This window comes from Melospiza georgiana, chromosome 15 (assembly GCF_028018845.1).
Source record: "Melospiza georgiana isolate bMelGeo1 chromosome 15, bMelGeo1.pri, whole genome shotgun sequence".
In the NCBI taxonomy this organism is placed as follows: domain Eukaryota; kingdom Metazoa; phylum Chordata; class Aves; order Passeriformes; family Passerellidae; genus Melospiza; species Melospiza georgiana.
Window position 1 is genome coordinate 8,919,783 of NC_080444.1, and position 19,642 is coordinate 8,939,424.

The 19,642-nt window shown below is 41.9% G+C and overlaps 1 protein-coding gene across 2 annotated transcripts; it reads right to left on the reverse strand.

The window, feature by feature from the left end:
* Positions 1-1,663: 1,663 nt before the first annotated feature.
* LOC131089946 (F-box/LRR-repeat protein 21-like) lies at positions 1,664-14,158 on the reverse strand. 2 transcript variants are annotated; one of them, XM_058034966.1, is made up of 7 exons: positions 14,044-14,158; positions 10,679-10,774; positions 9,134-9,274; positions 6,218-6,667; positions 5,342-5,464; positions 4,689-4,860; positions 1,664-3,562 (listed from the first exon to the last, which is right to left on the reverse strand). In XM_058034966.1, the coding sequence occupies exons 4-7, from the start codon at positions 6,587-6,589 to the stop codon at positions 2,919-2,921; spliced, it is 1,311 nt and encodes a 436-aa protein (XP_057890949.1). In that variant the 5' UTR covers positions 6,590-6,667; positions 9,134-9,274; positions 10,679-10,774; positions 14,044-14,158; the 3' UTR covers positions 1,664-2,918. The 2 variants fall into 2 exon arrangements, with proteins under 2 accessions (XP_057890949.1, XP_057890950.1); XM_058034967.1 differs by having other exon boundaries at positions 10,679-10,800.
* Positions 14,159-19,642: the final 5,484 nt, after the last annotated feature.

Here is a 19,642-nt window from a genome sequence, read left to right on the forward strand (position 1 = left end):
TATCACCTACTCAATACTTTGAGCCTTACACACGCAGTGTCTGTTGGATGGCAACAGACTCACAAAACAAAAAAAGATTTGAGTTTTTATTGGAATTTGCATTTACCAGACAATCAGGAAATTAGCAATGACTAGCTATAAGCTTTCTCAAAGTCTGAACAATCAGCTAAAATGCAGAGTGCTCACTCCCTCCTGTGGCAGAGAAGGCACATTCCTGTCAGCTTCTCTCCTGAGCACCAGCTGGCTTCACTTGTTCAGATCAGGGAGAACAAATGCTCTAAAAAATCCCAACATTCATCAGTGCAGGCCTATTTAACTGGGAGCTTGGAGCTGCAACAAGCTGACATTAAACAGCCACGTTTGATTACCTTAAAGGTCTTTTCCAGCCTCAGTGATTCTGTGATTCATGGCTTCACAGAAACTGCCTTTGTGACAGGGACTGAGAGAGGGACAATATTCAGAGCAGCCTTTTAAGGGCTTCCCCCTGAACTCTGTCACCAGTGTTTTTAAATACACCAACACTGCTCTGCTGGCTAGAGAGACAGGGAGGACTCCAGGACTTCCCAATGACTCACAAGCTTTGTTCACACTCCATTTTGGGGTCTGCATGTCGAAAATCAGGTTTCAGGCACAAAGGCGAAATGACAATGACTAATTTGCCACGCTCCAGTCTCTCCCAAGGCTTGTCACATACATTGCTTCTAGCAGGAGAGAACCCCAAGAGGACACAGTGCAACAGATGGATGAGTCTAGTGCATGGGTTAAACCACTTTATTACATTTCCATTTGAAGCAAACCACACATCTTGAACCAAATACTGTTTGGAAATATTTCAGTTTTGTGTTTAAATTATAATCCCCTGGATTATGGAAGTGCTCAGCTCACAGCCTCTACCAACCAGAGTCATAGAGATGCTTCTCAACTGTGCAACAGGCACTAAAGCATTACTGACTCAGGTGTGTGTAACCTTGAATCCTTGGGCTTCCAGCTGGGAACAAATCTGTCCAAGAAAAGTGTGGTTTAACCCTTGAGCTGCTGTTTTATGCAAGTGGGGAAGAAACTCACTTATTCTCTGCTGTAAATGCACTGGTTCTAGCTGGGATAGTTCCTTTGCTTCACAGGAGCAGAACTGAGCTGTGGATTTGTACTGGAACTGGTAACATGGGGATGTTTGTGCTGTGGCTGAGCAGTGCCTACAGAGCCCAGCCCTGCCCTGTGTCCTGTACTGCCCCAGCAGGCAGGAGGCTGAGGGAGCCCAGCCTGAGGTGACAGGGACAGGACAGCTGAGGCCAGCTGACCCAAGGGACATTCCATACTGTGTGACATCAGGCTCAGCATATAAAGCTGGGGGAAGGTGGAGCAAGGGGGTGTTTATGTTTATGGGGGATGGAGCCCTGCTTTCCTGGACATGGCTGATGGAAGTGGTGAGTGGATTCCCTTTTTGGGGGTTGCCTGCCTGTGTGGCTCTTGCTTTACTATTAAACTCCTTATGTCCAGCCATGAGTTTTCTCACTTTTACCTTCTGATTCTCTCCCCCATCCCTCTGGCTGTGAGGGGCTCAGCTCACAGCCAGGGTTAAGCCATGACAGTGACAACCACCACCAGCAAATTCATGCAGACTTCTCATTATCAACAGGAAGATGCAACAAGTGTGGCACCAAAATCATTACAGCAAAAATTTATATACAATGCATTGAAGTTTACAGTGTGCAAAATGTTAACACAAAAATACATACTCTAATTTACATCAACTCACCATGTCTTTCCCCTTTTAAGAAAATAAAATATAATACAATCTGTCTCAAAAAACAATTAATAGCAACAAGTATTAAACAGTCCTGAATTAAATATTTCAGGATTACCTTCAGCAAGCCTTTCTCTAGAAATCAGGGCTTACACAAAGCTCTGGAAGAAACAGGTGAGATTTCTACAGTCCATTTAGTCCTCCAAGTGACAACTTTAAGTGCTATAAATTCTTGATTCCAAATAGAAATTGATCAAAGACAATTGTATGGCCTTTGATCTTTCCTTCTTACCAGCTACATTTATAAAATCTTTCTTATTTCTTAGCAATGAAAGCACGGAACAGCATTCAGACATCAGTCTTTGATTACAAAGACTTGAGCCCAAATCCAAAGCTATTCCTTATTGTCCTGACAGTTTCCAAAGTGCTTTATTACTCATTCAAGCAATCAATCTAGAACCAAACTTATAATCAGTAATTTGAACAAAATCTCTTTTTCATCCTTTTAACTCATAAGACAAAAACAACGTACTGTACAATGCATTCTCTAGTTTCTGTAATTTGACAAAATTACTTAAAGTGCAATTTAGAGCTGGAAAATTTCTTGTAGGCATAAGCTTATCAACATTTTATTATACTGCCATGAATTTAAGCTATAATATATCTGATTAACCTGGGATAGTGTATTTTAATATACAAGCTTTTACAATTAAAACATGAATTATTTAAAAAATAGCTATATAAAACATCATGACAAATAATACTGTACTCAAAATTCTATCCAGCCTTCCACAGATAGATTTCCTAAAGGAAAATAGCTTCTCTTCTGACTAGATCAGAAAGAGTAAACAAAGACATAAAAAAACCCAAAAACCCAAACCCACTTGAAAGTAAACGGAATGTTTAAACTGAAGCTCAGAGAAGCCAAAATTCATTGAAGTTTGAAGCACCTGTAAACCACAGACATACTTTCAGAACCGTTAAGTACACTTCAATCTATTTTCTATTTCAATATATAAGTAATATTTTAGAGTGTTTTGCTGTTAGTCTAATAGAGGTTTTCTCAAGGAAGAAAAACTCAAATCTGGAAGAAAATTTTCACATTTGATTTTTAAATTTTTTATTTGCATAGAAAGCAGCACCCCCATCCCACAATTTTATCCACACAGAGAATTTACCACGTGGGCATCATATCAGGAAACCACATTCTTCCAAGGTGTTTGGAGACTTCCAGATGGAGCCGATCCAAGCTGTAATCACTATCTGGAATCAGCACCTCCTCCATGATGGAAAGCTGAGTAAGCCTGCCCCCACACATCTTGACAAATTCAATAAAACCTCTGCAGGTGACCTCACACTCCCCCAGCCCCATGGCAGTCAGGTTCTTGCAGCGCTCAGCGATCTGGATCAGTTCATCATCCAGGGGCTGGAGTCCATTGGCGCACACCACCAGCTCGATCAGCCGCGGGCAGTTCATGCCAATGCGGCCCAGCATGGCCTTGCTGACTGCACGGCCGAAGTACAGGTGTGTGACAGGTGTTTCCTCCCTGAAGAAAACATCAAATTCATCTTCATACAAGAAGAAATACATGACAATGTTGACTTTGGGGGAGTGTTTAACAAGAGCGTCCCAGCTTTGTTTTTTAATGGTGTGAAACTGAACTTGGCCGGGATTTTCACTCACGACGTCAATGCGAAGGTGTTCCAGATCAACGTGCTTTTCACTGGAAAGAGCCAGCAGCAGTTCATCACTTAATATGTAGTAGTTCAAAGCCAGCTCCTTGAGTCCATGGCACTGATCAGCCACACAAAGAATGCCTGAGGAATAAAAAAAATTCACTCTCTAAAACAAAAAGTGAATATAAGCACAGCTGCTCTCTGTAAAGCTGGCTTGAGTTTTCATGCTTATATCCAAAGCCCATGAAGTTCCCAAGTTCCAGGTATCCACAACCTTTTACAGAGTTCTGGCCATTAACACTTTACAGTAAAAGACACAAGTCACATTCATCCTGGATCTGCATATCTCCTCTTCGCCCCTCCCTGTGCAAAATTTCCTCAGCTTTGAAGAAACAACTGAAATCAAGACAGATTCAGCTGAAGTTGCTGCCATTCCCTTCCCTAATACTCATTCCTTCAACTTCTGACTATTTAAATCCACCCAGTTTAACAGCTACAACCTTCTGTGAATTAACATCTAAATAATGTTAACTCCTCCTAATCTGCAGGAATATGAAGAACACAGATAAAGCCATCTTTTGTGGACTCCAGAAAAGAATAAATGAATAGACCAGACCCAGACTCCTTTTTCCTAGCACTAAGGAGAAAGGAAAGTGAGAAGGGATCCTGAAGCCCTCTGAAATTTCAGCAAGGCTGTATTCAGAAGTGAGTCCTTCACCAACCAATGAGGAAGTCACCAGTCCCAGATCTGGACACACGAGGGCACTGTGGAAGCTGGAAACACTCACAGTCTAATACCACAGGCTTCTGAAATTTGCACACACTCTCAGCACTTTGCAAAACAATTACTGACAACTGTTATAATCTTCTTTATCCCACCAAGCAGTGGCTGATTCATGGATCAGGGATTCAGGGATTCCCACAGAACACCAGTTAGTTAAGTTTAGAGATCTGCACACACATTAAGGAGCACCCATTAGGTTATCTTCACATGGTAAAGCAATGAACATCACATCCTTTCAGTAGGTGTGAAAGGCTTGCACTAATTTTGAAGGCCTCAAGGCCTATCATCAGAGGCAGCAAAGCACCTGGAGAAAATGAAAAAATATCCCCAGGATTCCAGAAGATGCAGTCAAGTGAGTAGCATCCCCACCTTCATCAACCCATTCACTATCACTTTCTTCTTCACCTTCCAACTGTCCAAACTCCAGACTAAGTCAATTACGTTTTTTTACAACTCCATTTTTCACATGCATTCAGTACTCACCAGCAGGTGAAACATGAGGACAGCTGCTCATTTTTAGTAGTTTTAGAGTATCACTGTTGTTAGCAACAAGAACCTTCAAGGAAGGATCATCAAGGGGTGTGTCATCTATCTTGATTGATGATAATGACTTGGAATTCACAAAAACTACTGTCAGTGCTGATGCAAAATGAGCCTATTTAGAGAAATTGAAAGAGGAAAAAAATTCTATAATAAGATGAGCAAAACTTCAGGGCTTTGACCTCACATTCAACACAGAAAGTACAAAAATAAACACTTCCCATGGATCCCCTTTTTCATGTAAAAAAGAATTATTTCAACATAAACAGAGGGGATCTTTGTTTAAAAACATGCTGCTGCATGTGACAGAATTAACCTTACACTCATTATTTATCTACTTTGATTTATCATTTCAGTGTAATACATTGATAACTACAGGGGTAAATGGATACAATGATGAGCCTGAAATATCTGGAGTTTTTCTGTAGAAAAAAAAGAAATGCCCTTTATTTTCCAGAAACTAATTCTTCTGTTATTAGGAAGTAACTAGAGACTGTTTCATAAAATTGCCATTAACTTAAGAACAGAACATTAAGAAAGCTAAAGTGGTTTAAGAGTGAATTAAAATATGCTAGTTACAGTTTGTAAAACTTTACCTTAGAGACATTCATGAAGCTTGGTTTTGCTGTAGAGATCAAACCTAGTGTCTTGATAGAACAATTCACCAACTGAGAAAGGATGTCACAGGCTGCTTCTGCTGACTCAGTACTACTATCAACCTATAAAAGCAATTTAAAAATAGTGAAGTCATTCTGCAGTATTATTTAGAAAACAGCACCATGGATACCCAAGACTGCAGATTCCACATCTACTCAGCTCCTGATTGCAATCATCACAGGCACAAAGTGCAACATTGACAGAAAATTTCAAGACCAGAAAGAGTTCAGGGAAGTTACTATTAGAAAGTTTTTCTGAGTATGACTGCTGGGTAATTCTAATATGAACACAAACCTTAAATCTAAGTCTTGTCTTCAAATAACCTTATGTTAATGCAATAGTGTTACAGTACTGGTGCTACAATACACAGTGATATGCGTGCATTTTTTTTAAATGCCAATTTTTAGAGCCCAAAAAAGACTTGACAAAGTCCTTGCTCCAGCAAATGAATCCGTTTTATCCACATGGACAACACCTTTGCATCTTAATAAATAAATAAATAAATAAATAAATACATCTAAATAATAAACTGATTCAAAATTCATAAGCCTGAAGAATAACTTTGAACAAATCTCTTATTCTGCCTCACCTTCCACCTCTGTTTTGCACCACATCCACTATTTCTTAATTCTGCAGAGGTTAGAGTGTACAAAATTGGATGAAACTGTCTGCACATGTGAAAATAAAACATTGCAGTAGTTGCATTTTTAAACACAAGACTTGCCAGGTACAAGCCTTAAGGCAGCTGACACAGAAGAGCTGCATCCCTCGTGCTCAGTGACGTGCCACTGACCCACAGCTCAGCCACAGCTTACCTTGAAGCTGACGTACTGCAGATGGTCAGCGTGCCTCTTGATAATCTGCTGAATGAGATCTGGATGTGTAGACTTTAAATAAGAAGTGGCTGGCTGGCTAAGTTCAAATTCAAACCTCCTCCAGAGATCTGGGATGTGAAAAACTTCATTCCACCTTCGACAAACAGAAGATGCCCTGGCTCTATCCACTAAAGTCAGGAACTGAAAAACACGCAGGATCACGTGGTGGGGAAGGCTGCCCCAGTCCATCGAGGTGCACGGCTCAGATTCCCCAAACCCTGAGCCACATAAACTAGTTTTCTGTTTTTTGTTTGTCTGTGATGTTCCAGGAGCTTCAGTTCCAGCCACCACCTTCTGCCCAGCTCTCTTCATGGTGAAAGTTTCAGAATGTAACAATCCAAGGTATTCAAACTACACAGGTTTCTGAAAGGTCTCACGTGCAACAGGTCTCTAGAAAAACACAGAAGATTATGGGAGGAAGGGAGAAAGGCCAGTGGAAACACAGTAAGCAATAACAAGTTAATAACATTTAAATACAGCACATTATTTTGAAAAGAAGCATATCCATATGTCAATATCCAGGGCACAGATATTGGCAAGGACCTTCTCTTTCAATACCTGTTATTTTGTACAACTTGAATGTTGTTACTTTAGAGAACGTGGACTTGTTAATTTACCAAGTGTAGTTTCATGTAGTAGTATTTCATAGTACATAAAGCATTTTATAGGGATCAAGAAGTATTTAAAAGCAATTTAATTCAGAAGTAGAAAATGGATTGTTTAATTCAGAAGTAGAAAATGGATTGTTTAAATTTAAACTCAGTTGACAAACTATGCAATCTACTCATGATCTCCAAAAAAGGTTTATCAACTAAAAAACCTAATTCATAAACTCCTTTTTGAAACACAGATAAACTTGGAACAGACTGTTCAGAAGCCAGGAAAGTTTTGCCCACCTTCCTCAGTTTGCTTTTTTTCCACATGTCAAGCAGAGCAAAGTGTCTGCATAACTAACAGTAAAAAACTTTAGAGGCCACTTATCAAAGCAGGGCAAAGTAACTGAGGTTCACATGCTGTTTTTCAGCAGGAAAAGGACAGTGACCTTGGAAATCAGCAAACTGCATGGATCTGCTTCAGCAAGGGACATCTGCCTCACGAGCCAGAGCTCAGAAGAGCACCATAATAAAAAAGCTCTGCTTTCACAAGCTGAAGCAGTGCAACCTAACCAAGTCCATTCTAGACTGAATTCTGTTGTTCAGTCAATTTTCAACTGGCTCTGCCACTTCATTATAGCAGAGGTTGAAGCCCCTTCTCAAACGTCCCGCTAGCCAGATGTTCATCCAGACCTCCTCTCTCCCCAACCTGTGTGAAGTGAGTATTCTCAAACCAGGCATTTTTCAAGAAAGAACAGAGCATATTATCTATTTCTACTGAACAAACTTCCATGGCAACCCCCACAGCTTGCTTTTTCTGGACTGAAAATTTTCCAAGTACCTTTATTATGGAGGGGAGGGGGAAAGGAAGAAAAAAAACACAAACCCACAAATCTGTGTATTGCAAAAACAGCTGCCAAAATACATACTAACCTATCAAAAATTTACCTGGCATTTTCCACAACCTATAAAAAAAATCTGATCTGTTTGGCTCATTAGTGTCTGATAAACTCCATCTTTATGAAAAAAAAGCATGTGCATTCTTTGACAAAGTGGAAAGAAAAATACAGCGAATTTATTAAGGGCTGTTCATACAACTAGCTTCACTACTGCTTGACTTGCTGACAAATTATCTCAATCATCAAGGAATTTATTTTAGCAGTTCTTATACATATTCACCCAGTCTATTTAAATTTCCATCAGCAATATATGCAGACAGATAAGCCAGCAGCACTCTTTAAATTATATTAAATAATAGTTTTTCTTCCCTGAGTAGACACGTGGCTCACACTAACAGTGTTACTAATGTAATGAAGATTCAGGCTCAGCATGAATAAACATTTTGCTATTAGACCATCAACTTATCATCTACACAACCATGTTTTATGACTTTAGACTACTTTAAGTCACACAACAAATGGGCATTCCAAACCATTAAGTGTGGATGTAGTAATTAACCATTACAAAACTCTTACAGTTGATCACAGCCTTGCTAAATTTAGCAAAGGCTAAATACCTTTTGAGTCAAATACACCTGTTGCTTGTTTTTCTTCCTCCCTACTTGGGAGGAATCACAGACTTGACTGTTTACTAAAAGAAAAGTCTAGAACAAAAAAATGAAATTGAACAAATGCTATTGTTTGAGAAGCTTCTCCTTGCTTTTGCTGTTCTCATGCAGATCTGCACATCTTGGTTAAAGATTGGTCTCTGATAAAAATGGAAATTTCTCCTATCTTACTTGAAACTTTCTTGAACTTCATGGGTGCTGATTTGGCTCCCACAAGGGAGCTCTGACATCTGAGAACAACCAGAAAGGGCATTTCCCTAAAGCACAGGTCAAGCCACAGACCAGAAGCAGCACTCCAGATGTGGGAAGAGATGCAGCATAGTATTGCTGATATACACAGCATCTATGCTGTGCCTGCTGGAATTTGGCCAGAACTTGTTCTTGATGCTACAGCCTTTAGAAATTGCTGTCTCCAGAATTTCTATGTTTAGAATTCTACACTACAGTCCTTTATATCTAGAAAAATTAATTCCTATTACTCAGTGTGGGATGCAAAGCCAGAAAAAGGTTCCATTGGTTATGCATTGTACGAAGCCCCAATATTTACTGCAAAAATAAGAATCCTGATTTCATTCTGAATCCTTGTGAACAGTATATATTTTAAAACACAACTGAAATTGGCTAAATGACAGTCCCTTGTGATATAATCCAGGCAGCATTCAAATGAGAGATTTACACACACACACACAGCCCTACCTTCAAAGAATGTGGAGGTTCCTGTCAAGTTACCAGCACCTTTCTGGTATCTGAACATCCATCCCACTCTTGAGTCATCCTGTATGTGTGCATGGATTCCTTAACCAGAAGGCAGGGATGGGTCCCAGAAGATGAACCGACCTGTGAAGCCACCAATCACAGAAAAACTGTTCTGCAGTGTCTGGGAAAGCCATAGGGAAGACTGACATCAATTTGGAACAGAGACTGACACAAATAGAGCCCACTGCTCTGAGGGCAGATGTGGAAGCAGAGCAACAGAATGTAACAAGCACATTAGTGTAACCAAACATTATCTGAAAAATACCATTTAACTAAGGGGAAGGTGTAACTGTTGGCAAAAAAATAGCTTTTGCATTATCTACAGTTTTAGTCACATAAGCACTCTTGCAACACAGATACACCTCTGAATTCTCAAGTATTACCCAAAGAAAACTACAAACCTTGATAACGAATGTTTAACTTTTTTCAGCCTATATACAGGTTATATTTTTTCAGTCTATCCCAAAACCATGTGAATCAAAAGTTATACTTAAAGACAGGATCTCTGATACTGTGACATTTGAGGATCCTTGACGTTAAACTTTACTCACTTTTACTCCAAAAGTATGCTTACTGCACCATGATAATCTTGACAGTAAACAAACAATATTGGCTAATTAAACTGTACCTAGAAAAAAAATATCAATAACGTACAAATATCCTCTCACATACTAATGAAGAAACCATCCTGTGTCTTAGTATGACAGAGTATCTTGGTGCACTCTGAGAAAATAGACCCAAACACCCCCATATCCAGTTACCAATTTTACATTATCTGGAGATGCTTTAATGGAAAGCTACAAAAACAGCAACACCCACCTCACTAAATCATGACAGATTGTAAAAACAGAAGATGTTTACCAGGTATTGTGTTCAACCAGTAATAACACCTACAGAAATCTTCCAATGCTGAACTTCTCTATTTTTCTTTAAAAATTGGACAAGACTTTAGATTCTACCAGATCATATCATCATCTTTAGAAAAACTACCCAGTTCATCCCAGCTTTACAGATGCCAAGCTTAACAAAGGTGTAGTATACACTATTTAAGAATATATGAGAAGCAGCCCCCATCTTCCACACAAAATCAAACTCAAGTACTGCAATCTGTGCAAGTAATGCTGCTGCTCAGCTCACACACCAGAAAATTTGGAGCTGAGTAGTCATGCTTGTCTATAAAGAGAAAGCTAATGCTCATTAGTAAATCTGTTTGTGGGAGGCACCTGAAGAAATCTGTCATTTATGGTGGCCTTGTATTGCACAGTCTGCAAGTATCACATGTTCTCTCTGCTGTGAAGTGAGAGAGTCTGTACAGCACGCAGAATTCATTTTCGTAAGTACTGTCAGTGTCTAACAAATGAAAGGTTTATAATGCCACATATGAACAGCATGCTTAAATAACATTATAAACTGAGATGCAATTTAAAGATTCGAAGAGAAGTGTATGACGTTTATAAATCACATACTTTGAAACAACTTTCTTACCTAAAGAATTCTTCCAAGTTACAATAGGCAATAAATGAGTGAACTGAGGCAGCTGCAGCCATGGGGCACTCACATGCATCTGTCTGCTTTCCCCTCCTGTCCAGATAAAAGGCCATAAAAACCTGTGTTAGTTTTGAAAAAAAAAAATCATATTACATCCAATTCAAAAATGATGGGGAAATACATTGACATCAATTTATTAATTTTCTTGCTTTTGTGGAGGAGCTTGAGGGGGTCATCTTAACACAAGGTAACTTAACCCACAATGCAAATATTATCACTGAAAGGAACATGAGGTCAGATTAAGTATAAAAATGATGGGAAACAAATGTTGCAACTGCATTTACATTTCCTGGTCAACAGCACAATGTAAACAGCAAGTTATTCAGTATTGGCATTATCATTATCACTACTAGTGAATCTTGATAAACAACACCGTAGCTACCAAAGTAATCTAAGAGTCATGAAAAACAGAGGAAAAAAACCCACCCAAATGTTTTTTCCTGCCTTCCTCCCTTCTGTGGCTGTCTAATGGCCTGTGATGAGCACAGAGGCCACATGGCTCAGCTCCCCAGCACAAACGTGCAGAGCCCGGGCCTGGCTGCAGTCACACGGCAGGAGCTGCTCCCGACAACAACAGAGCTCCCAGCCCGCAGCCACCTCCCTGTTTACGAGCTGCTGGCAGCCAGGTGACAACCAGGGCCACCTGGCCAGGTGCATCACAGGCACTGCATCAAGGGCTTCACATCAGAAGTCCCTTGCCTCCCTCCACATTATTTTCTTTTAATATGACATTACATATGACAGTATGTTTCTGTTTCAGTCTTCCATCATAAGTAAATATTCAAAGCTTTACCCACAGGAACACCACAAAGAAATTTATTTTGTAAGAACACACCAAAACCCTGAAATCTTTGTTGTGGTAATGGTAAGCTTTACATTGCTTTTACATACCCCATCATGGGGGTGGGGGATGAGTACCCTTGCACCTGTTCTGAACTGAGGATTTCAGTGTTCTTCCCCACACTCCTCATGCGGCCACAGCCAAAAGAAATTACTAATAGTAAACTGACATCTGAAAATCAAGGAAAGGACTGGAATATCCTTTTGTAGTAATAATTGTATCAAATATAGGTAGTCAATAAAGACTGCCTACAATGCTCAGCAGGCTTGTGAATTTCACAAATATAGGTAGTCAATAAAGACTGCCTACAATGCTCAGCAGGCTTGTGAATTTGAGACCTGTAACAGGCAAATAACCAAGAGTACCCCTGAGGAAGAGAGCTTCCCTTGAACAGACCTGTCCCAAGACCCCTCAGAAGAGAAGGAAGTTCATACTTTTACATTGCAGATAAGAACTAGCAGAATTTCAGATAGTACATTTAAAAAAAAAAGTTACTGGAAATGACTCTTAGCAGTAAAAACATAATCAGATGTACATCCAATGTACATCTGAGTGTCTAAGGCCAAAAGAACCATCCAAAGCAATGTAAATATTAGCACATGTAAGCAGAAATGTATAAAATAAAGTATTACAGTTATCAGAGATGGAATCAAATACAAGCTTGTTATGCAAACAACAGCGAATTGTTATCTAAGGTAGTTATCCAAATGATTATCAAAGATAAACAGCAGCAACACAGTCACTGAAATGAAACACTTTGATAAGTGCTGAGATGCACCAAAACTATTAATATCCTCATTTGTATAAGCAAAGTATCAAAAATTGGTGCATGCCCCCCACACAGCTCTACCTGTGATCCAGTATTTTGACAGCTGCACATTATCCTACTCAAACTACCTCAAATGCACTAAAACTAACAGGAATCAGAAAAAATCAAGTTAATTAACTGTTTCTTATCCTGCCAACAGAGCTGTAAACTTCTGCTAAAATTAAGACATTAAAACCTCTCCCGTGGCATGGGGGCTTGGTGGGGGATTTGAAAAGTGGTCAGCAGTGGTTCTGTTAAACAAGCCTTCAGGAGCTGTTCACTACCACCCAGGCTACAACATCAGTCCAAAAAAAAATTTCATTACTGTAAACAAACTTATCACAGATGCAAGCCACAAAATGTAACTGCTTCCTCTGATTTCCGGATTTCCCTTCCAGTTCTTAACACCGGGACTCAACAGGAATTAACAAAACACCATACAATCAGGTTTCTAGTAGAAACAGTAGCAACCAAACACAAATGCAGCAAAACCTGAGTTCCCAAAAAATAAAAACCCTTCCAAACAAACAAGCTTGGAAATACTCTGGGATAAAGCTGGCAACTTTATCATTGAGCTTTAACTTTCTAACACCTGGAAATTAATGTTTACGGACCTGCTTTACACGGCTGCAATACCGGTCCCATCAATCACAGCGTCCCTAAGGAAATCGCAGCTCAGTGACAGCACCCGAGGCCACCCCCTCACCACGGTAAGGAACTCGGAATGCAGAGTCTGGGCAGGCAGCCCTGGAAAACTGCTGCCACCACAAACCCAACCACTGCGTGCGGCGCAAAACATAGGTGAAAAACACGTTTTAAGCATAGTTCTCAGAAGATCTACTCCTTCAGGATGATGAGCTCAGAGATTAAGCTTTTTCTTCATCTAGGGCATATCAGACTTTTAATGGGTGGCATTTTTGCTTCTGAAGAGGATTATTTAGGGTTTTTTTTAATCAGTCCTTATTTTTTTCTCAAAACTGAGCCTCTGACTCAAAGGATTTAGCACATTTTTAGTACGTTTATGATAAACCCTCAGAGTTCTAAAAATAACCATATTCAGCTGAACATCTTAATGCTTGCATTAATTTTATCTCAAAAAATACAAATGCATTGCCACTTTTAGTACTATTTCGGTGGTGAAATGTAGATATTGGACTTCTACTGATGCATTATTTTTAGAAGGAAGCTCCCCCCTGCGCCCCATGCCCAGGACCCCTCGTTTTACACAACGCACATATGAGGCTGCACAGCTCTTTGGAAAAGCGCTCTGGAGGGTTCACCAACACGCCCACGGCAGGAATCGTTACTTCCATGGGTTTTCTTGAAAACAATCGTTACTTCCATAGGTTTTCTTGCAACCTTCCCACCCCACTTCAACAAGCCACCGAAGCTGTTTACACGGGGAAATCAGCTCCCAGGCACCGCGCTCGGTGAGAGCTCCCGGGATGGCACAAACCCAGGGCACCGCACACGAGCCCCTCACTAGGTTGAGCGCTCAGCTTCAATTTAAGCCTCCAGGAGCAGAGTGCGCCTGTCTGTCCGTCCGTCCGCCCGTCTGTCTCCGCAACGCGGGCCGCCCCCGCGGCCTGTCCCGCACCCCCCCCCACCGGCCACCGCGCCAGGCCCGGTCCCCGCGGCCGCCCCGCCGCTCACCGCCGCCGGTGCGCGGCTCCCTCGCAGCGTGAGGCCGGACCGAGGCGCCGAGCAGGGGCAGAGCAGGGCCAGCACCGCGCTCAGCCCGCAGCGCCCGGGACACGCCGAGGGCGGAGCCGCGGCCCCGCCGCCCCAGCGCAGGCGCCGGGCGAGGCCGCGGGCGGCGGGCACGTGATGACGGCGGCGCCATTTCGCGCCCGCCGCCCTCGGCCCGCGGTAAAATGGGGGGGCCGAGGTGTGGGCCTGGGGCCAGCGGTGACAGCCCCGGAGGGACGGGGGATGCTCCTGGCCTCCGAGCAGAGCAGGAGGCGGTTGGTTCCCCCTCACTAGGCCTCCATCTCAGAGTCACACAGTCACTTAGGTTGGAAATAACTCTGCGATCATCGAGTCCAATCTGTGACCAAACACCAACTTGTCAAACAGACCGTGGCACTGATAGGAAAGATGTGTGCTCGTGTCTTTCCGAGCACGTCCATGGGAGAGGATATGGGTGTCAACGTCTTCAACATAGGTCTTAATGTTTCTACTCACGTCAAGCCGCATCTGGGTTTCAGAACCCAGATGGCTTGACTCCTGAAACAGGCAAATGCACAACCCTGAGTTTCTGAATTTTGGGGGGAAATTACAGGTTCGAGGGAGGATTTGTGGTAGGTGGTTGGGGAAGGCTGTACCTTCCTACTGCCTCAGCTGATGGGGAAAGGAAGAGGACAACATGTGGCCAGGAGTTGAGGATAGAAAGAGACTGCGCCCTCTGAAAACTCAAGAAAGACCCCCACAGGCATGTGCTGCAATGGCCTCTCCTTGTTTATTGGAATAAAGTTTCATGGCTCTTCTGTCTTTTTCATGGACACTGGCTTTTCCTAGTGTGATTTTCGGTACAACTGAGTGTCATGTCTGGCTTTTCCTTCAACACCTCCAGGAACAGTGACTCTACTGCGCAGCCCATTCCAATGTCTGATGACATTTTCTGGGAAGAAATTCTTCCTAATGCCCAACCTCAACTTCCCCTGGTCCAGCTTCAGACCATGTCCTCTTGTCCTATTGCTGGTTGCCTGGTCACTGACTCCCACCTGGCTGCACCCTGCTGTCAGTGACTTGTGGAGCGCAAGAAGGTCCCCTGGAGCCCCCTTATCCCCAGGCTGAGTCCCACAGCTCCCTCAGCTGCTCCTGCCCAGAGTTGTGCTCCAGACCCTGCCCCAGCTCCATTGCTGTTCTCTGGACCCACTCCAGTCCTGCAGTGTTTGTGCAGTGATGGCACCAGAACTGGACACAGCTCTGGAAGTGTGGCCCACCAGTGCCCAGTACAGGGGTCAGTCCCTTCTCTGGTCCCAATGCCACACTGTTGTTGGTACAGACCAGGTCCCATTGTCCTTTTTGGCCACCTGGGCACACACTGGTTCATTTTCATTTCCTGCCACATGTATTTGCCATCATTTCCTGACATGTAGTGCCTGTGGGCCCTCCTTGAGCCTACCCTTGGAAACTGCCCCACGAGCCTCTTCTAGGGGCTGCTCCCTCCAGGCAGAGCCATCCCCTGCCCTTCCCATGGGAGCTAGGCATAGAATCAGAGACTCAAAGAAGGATGGTGTACAAGCAGCTATTACTGATTTCCTAGCAATCTTTTGGCCAAAAAGGGCCCTATCCTGAACAGCAAGGCTTTCCTAGCTTGCTGTGTGTATCTTCTCTGGGACCTCTCCAAAGCACCCCACTAAGAGAGGGCTGAGCACTGCATCATGTCCAAACTGCAGATGCCCAAAGTATGCTTTTTAATGTGTTATCTAAAGCATAATTTGCAAAAAAACCTTTCAGATTTAATCTGTGCAGACACACTGCACAGTGCATCGTTAATCAGTGATGCATTATTATTGTAGTTATATCTTGCTGTATCTGAACAACGGAGCTTTTATTACCAACTGCAAAACACTTGCAGCCACGAATTTCCTGGCTCTTGCATATAGCAATTATTTACCAGTAATAAGCCTTTCAATAATTTTTTTCTGAAGAGGTAATGCTAAACATGTGCAGCATTTCCATGGTAGATTATATCTGCCCTACATAAAACCAAAGCTGGCAAAAGTTAACTGATTATTCGTGTGACCTCAAAATACAGTTTATTCCCACACATGTAAAAGCCTAGAAAATTAGCATGTTGAAAGGCTAATGAAACAAACTGAAAGGAATATTTGTCATACAGTCACTGTGACATCTTCAAATTCCTCAATTCCTCAAGTCATCTTCAATTTCTTCAGAGAGACAAAATGCACCACACTCTTAAAATCAATATAGTTTAAAAAATCTACCAAAATTACTCTTACCTATGTGGTTCTTGACTGCTTTATTCAGAGTTTACCGGAAGTAGGATAGGTTCCAGGTAAATTTTTCATGTATCTTGTCCCTAGTACATGATTTAAAACTGATTTTTTTCAGTATATACTGCTATGAAAGCCATCTTCAGCTTAGTAGTTACTCTCTGTAGACAGTAGTAGAGGATAGATTGTAAACAGAGATTAGTGCAGATTTGCAGCTACTATCTAAATCCACCAGTCATGGGTTTCTCTGGTGCAGTGCCAGTAACCTTTGGGCTGCTGTGCAGGAGCAGGTTCAAATGTACCTTAGACATATTCATATAGGTTAATCTCTGAGGCTTTCTGTATGGGAGAGTTTCCTGTTTTGATCTGTCTGGCAAAAACACATTTTATACCTAGCTTAAAATGGACAAGTATAAAATAGTATGGAAGAAATCTATGCATTTTACAGCTGTGGTCATAATTGCTCAAATGCTTACAGGTATATTGGAATACAAAAAAATTTAGCTATGAATTTGACAGTACTGGAAGGAAATAGGCACAAACATGGGCCCACCCAGGAGATTCTGTCTTCTACTCATACCCCAGGGCCTGACACCAGAGCTTGGCATCTCCAAGTCCTTCATGTCATACAGAAGATGAAGGGAAGCTGCATCAGCGGATCACAGAACCACAGAATGGTTTGGGTGGACAGGACCTTAAAGATCAGGCTGCTCCAACTCCTTTCAGGGGACACTTTTCCCTGGAGCAGGCTGCTCAGAGCCCCTCCAGGCTGGCCCTGACACCGGTACCCTGCATCCAGGCCCTCCTTTCCCAAGCCCTTACTGCCCACGTCAAAGCCACGCACAGTCAGGCTTAGCCTTCCTCCTGTGGTTGTCTGTCCTCAAACCAGATTTACAGAAAGATACACTTCTCATGTTTATGGTGTTTACAGGAATGTTTTGAGTCGTAATTCACGCAGGTTTCATAATGCATACTCTTGCTGCACTTTGATCAAGAATGATATTCAGATTTTTTATCACTGGGCTTTGAAGTAGTAATCAAGAAAAACGGTATGAATAAAGCCATGAGTTAATTAGTATAAGAAAACATTCAGGAAATCAAAATTTCCCTGAGACCAAAAATTGAATATGTGTCAAATCAGAAGTAGTATGCCATGAACTTGAAAGCTTTACAAGGACCGTGTGAAAAGTCTAGAAATTATTGGCCATTTCTTATCTACTTTTTAACAGACAGACTCGAAAATGAGAGGAGAGAGTTCAGGGAAAAGAAATTAAGGAAATTAGGATGTTTATTGTAAAATCAAGCAGGAGGCTATACGGTACATTGTGCTGTACAAAGCCAGTTCATACAAAGAGATCTCAAAAAGATCTCACCACCAGCTTTTTTGACATCCATACTTTGGCATAGCTGAACTTCATTGCAGGACTTATTTTAATGCACGGTCTGCTTCATTTTCATTGTGATCATGATTCCGACAAATCCACATAACCAAAGGACACAGCTCTTGGTTGAGTGCTGTCTTCAGCTCTTGGAAGATCACAGAGGAGGCCATGGTGCTGGGCTTTGGCTGGAATTCACAGAGGCCCCATCATTTCCCTGCTGAAGGGTATTCAGGGTCAGTCTTAGCTTGGATCTGAAAGCAGTTGCATTTGTGTCAGTGTGCTAAGCTAAATAAGTCCTATATTGTAGCCATTCCTTTTAAAAGTTTAATTATAATTCTTCATTTAAAACCCAAACACTTAAACTTTGTGATCAAAATCGGCAGCTTTAACAATTTAAACCTAACACTGCAGACTGGAGCAGTGAATGAGACTCCTGCCCAGAAAGTGGGTTAGTATGTCGTGTTTGCTGGAGCTCATGAGCTGCTCTGCTAGACACCAGCTGCTGCACAGGCAGGCAGCAAGAAACAGCCTGTCTTGGGAATAAAAATCACCCAAGTAATTTTGTAAATGTTCCTAGTGTACACACTGAGCCTAAAATACAATTAGGAAAACAATGGCTCATCTATATGCCTCTTTGCAAAAGCCTTCCTTAATAATTATAAAACATGGGTTTATATGAGCAAATCTTTATTAGATGCACTTTTAGAAATGCAACAGCAGTCTACTGTTGTCTCTCCAGAAGAAAGAATGAGTCACTGAAGGGAGTAACTCTAGGTGTGTTGCAATCCAATCCCATTGTTTAATTCTGTGATTCTATAAGATGTTATATTACAGTTCCTATATATATATTTATGCTAGACATACATTTTATACAAAATTGTTAATAGATACAGTTAACAGTGCCCATCAAATTGCAAAACAAGATAAGAAATTTCTTGATAGAGGTGCTGTTTGTTCTTTCTGTGGAAAGAGCCAGCACAAAGGTGTATTAACAGTTTATAATTTGTCTGAAAATAAACTGTGTGGAGAAGCTGCTGTATTCCTGTGGTGTACTGTAGGCATGCTGTTCAAACCTCATTGGGCCAATGTGTTTTAGTCTTTAATTTATATATATATATATATTTATAATTTCTATCTAGCAAAACCCACAGTTTTTCAATGATTAACTCTGGAAGAAGGTTCCAGTAAGACAAGGCCTGGCTGGGAGCCGGGGTCTGGCAGCCAGCTGGGCAGGGGTCACCACCCAGCTCAGCAAGGCGGGTCCACAGGTGACACCATGGAGCAGGTCCCTGCAGGTGGGGCAGGTCCATGGTCAAGCTGGGTCAGGACTCCTGGCCAGGCTCAGGGGTGGCAGTGCCTCCTGCTTTGCTCAGGGAGGGATTCACAGGCCAGGGCTGAGCTTCAATGGGCACTTGGGGCCCTGGGGCAAGGCTGGGGGTGAGGCTGGGCTGCTCAGGGCTGTTGGTGCCTATTGGGTTATTAATGTCTTAGTGCTGTGACACTTTCAGTGAGTAACTGCCCACTAATCTGTAAAGCACAGGTTATTTGATCCTCTGACTCAATATTATCTAAGCAGAGTTAAAAATAACCTGCCAGCTAATTCAGCTTCTGTTTATTGGTGTTGGTGTAGAGATCTCAGTGTCTGGCCTGAGTAATGAAATCCTCTGAAATGGCCATATCCACTGAGGTTCTGATAAATATGTTTGAATTGGGCACACAAAAAATCATCTTTAAGATGCCATCTTTAATACTTTTGGTTCTGATTACCCTCTTTAATAAATAGATGCCCTTCACACTGAGCAAACACAGGCCTTAGAGAACTAAGGCTGTCCATAGCAGGCAGCTGAAGATTTGATTTAATCAGAAAAATAGCTGGTGAAAGAAATACCTGATAAGTCAGCACCTGAT

Coding starts and splice junctions, on each gene's coding strand:
- LOC131089946 (XM_058034966.1), bottom strand. CDS start 6,589: ATGAAGAGAGCTGGGCAGAAGGTGGTGGCTGGAACTGAAGCTCCTGGA. Junction 5,465..6,217: donor TGCAGTACGTCAGCTTCAAG/GTAAGCTGTGGC, acceptor TTGCTTTTATAG/GTTGATAGTAGTACTGAGTC. Junction 4,861..5,341: donor GCTTCATGAATGTCTCTAAG/GTAAAGTTTTAC, acceptor TTCTCTAAATAG/GCTCATTTTGCATCAGCACT.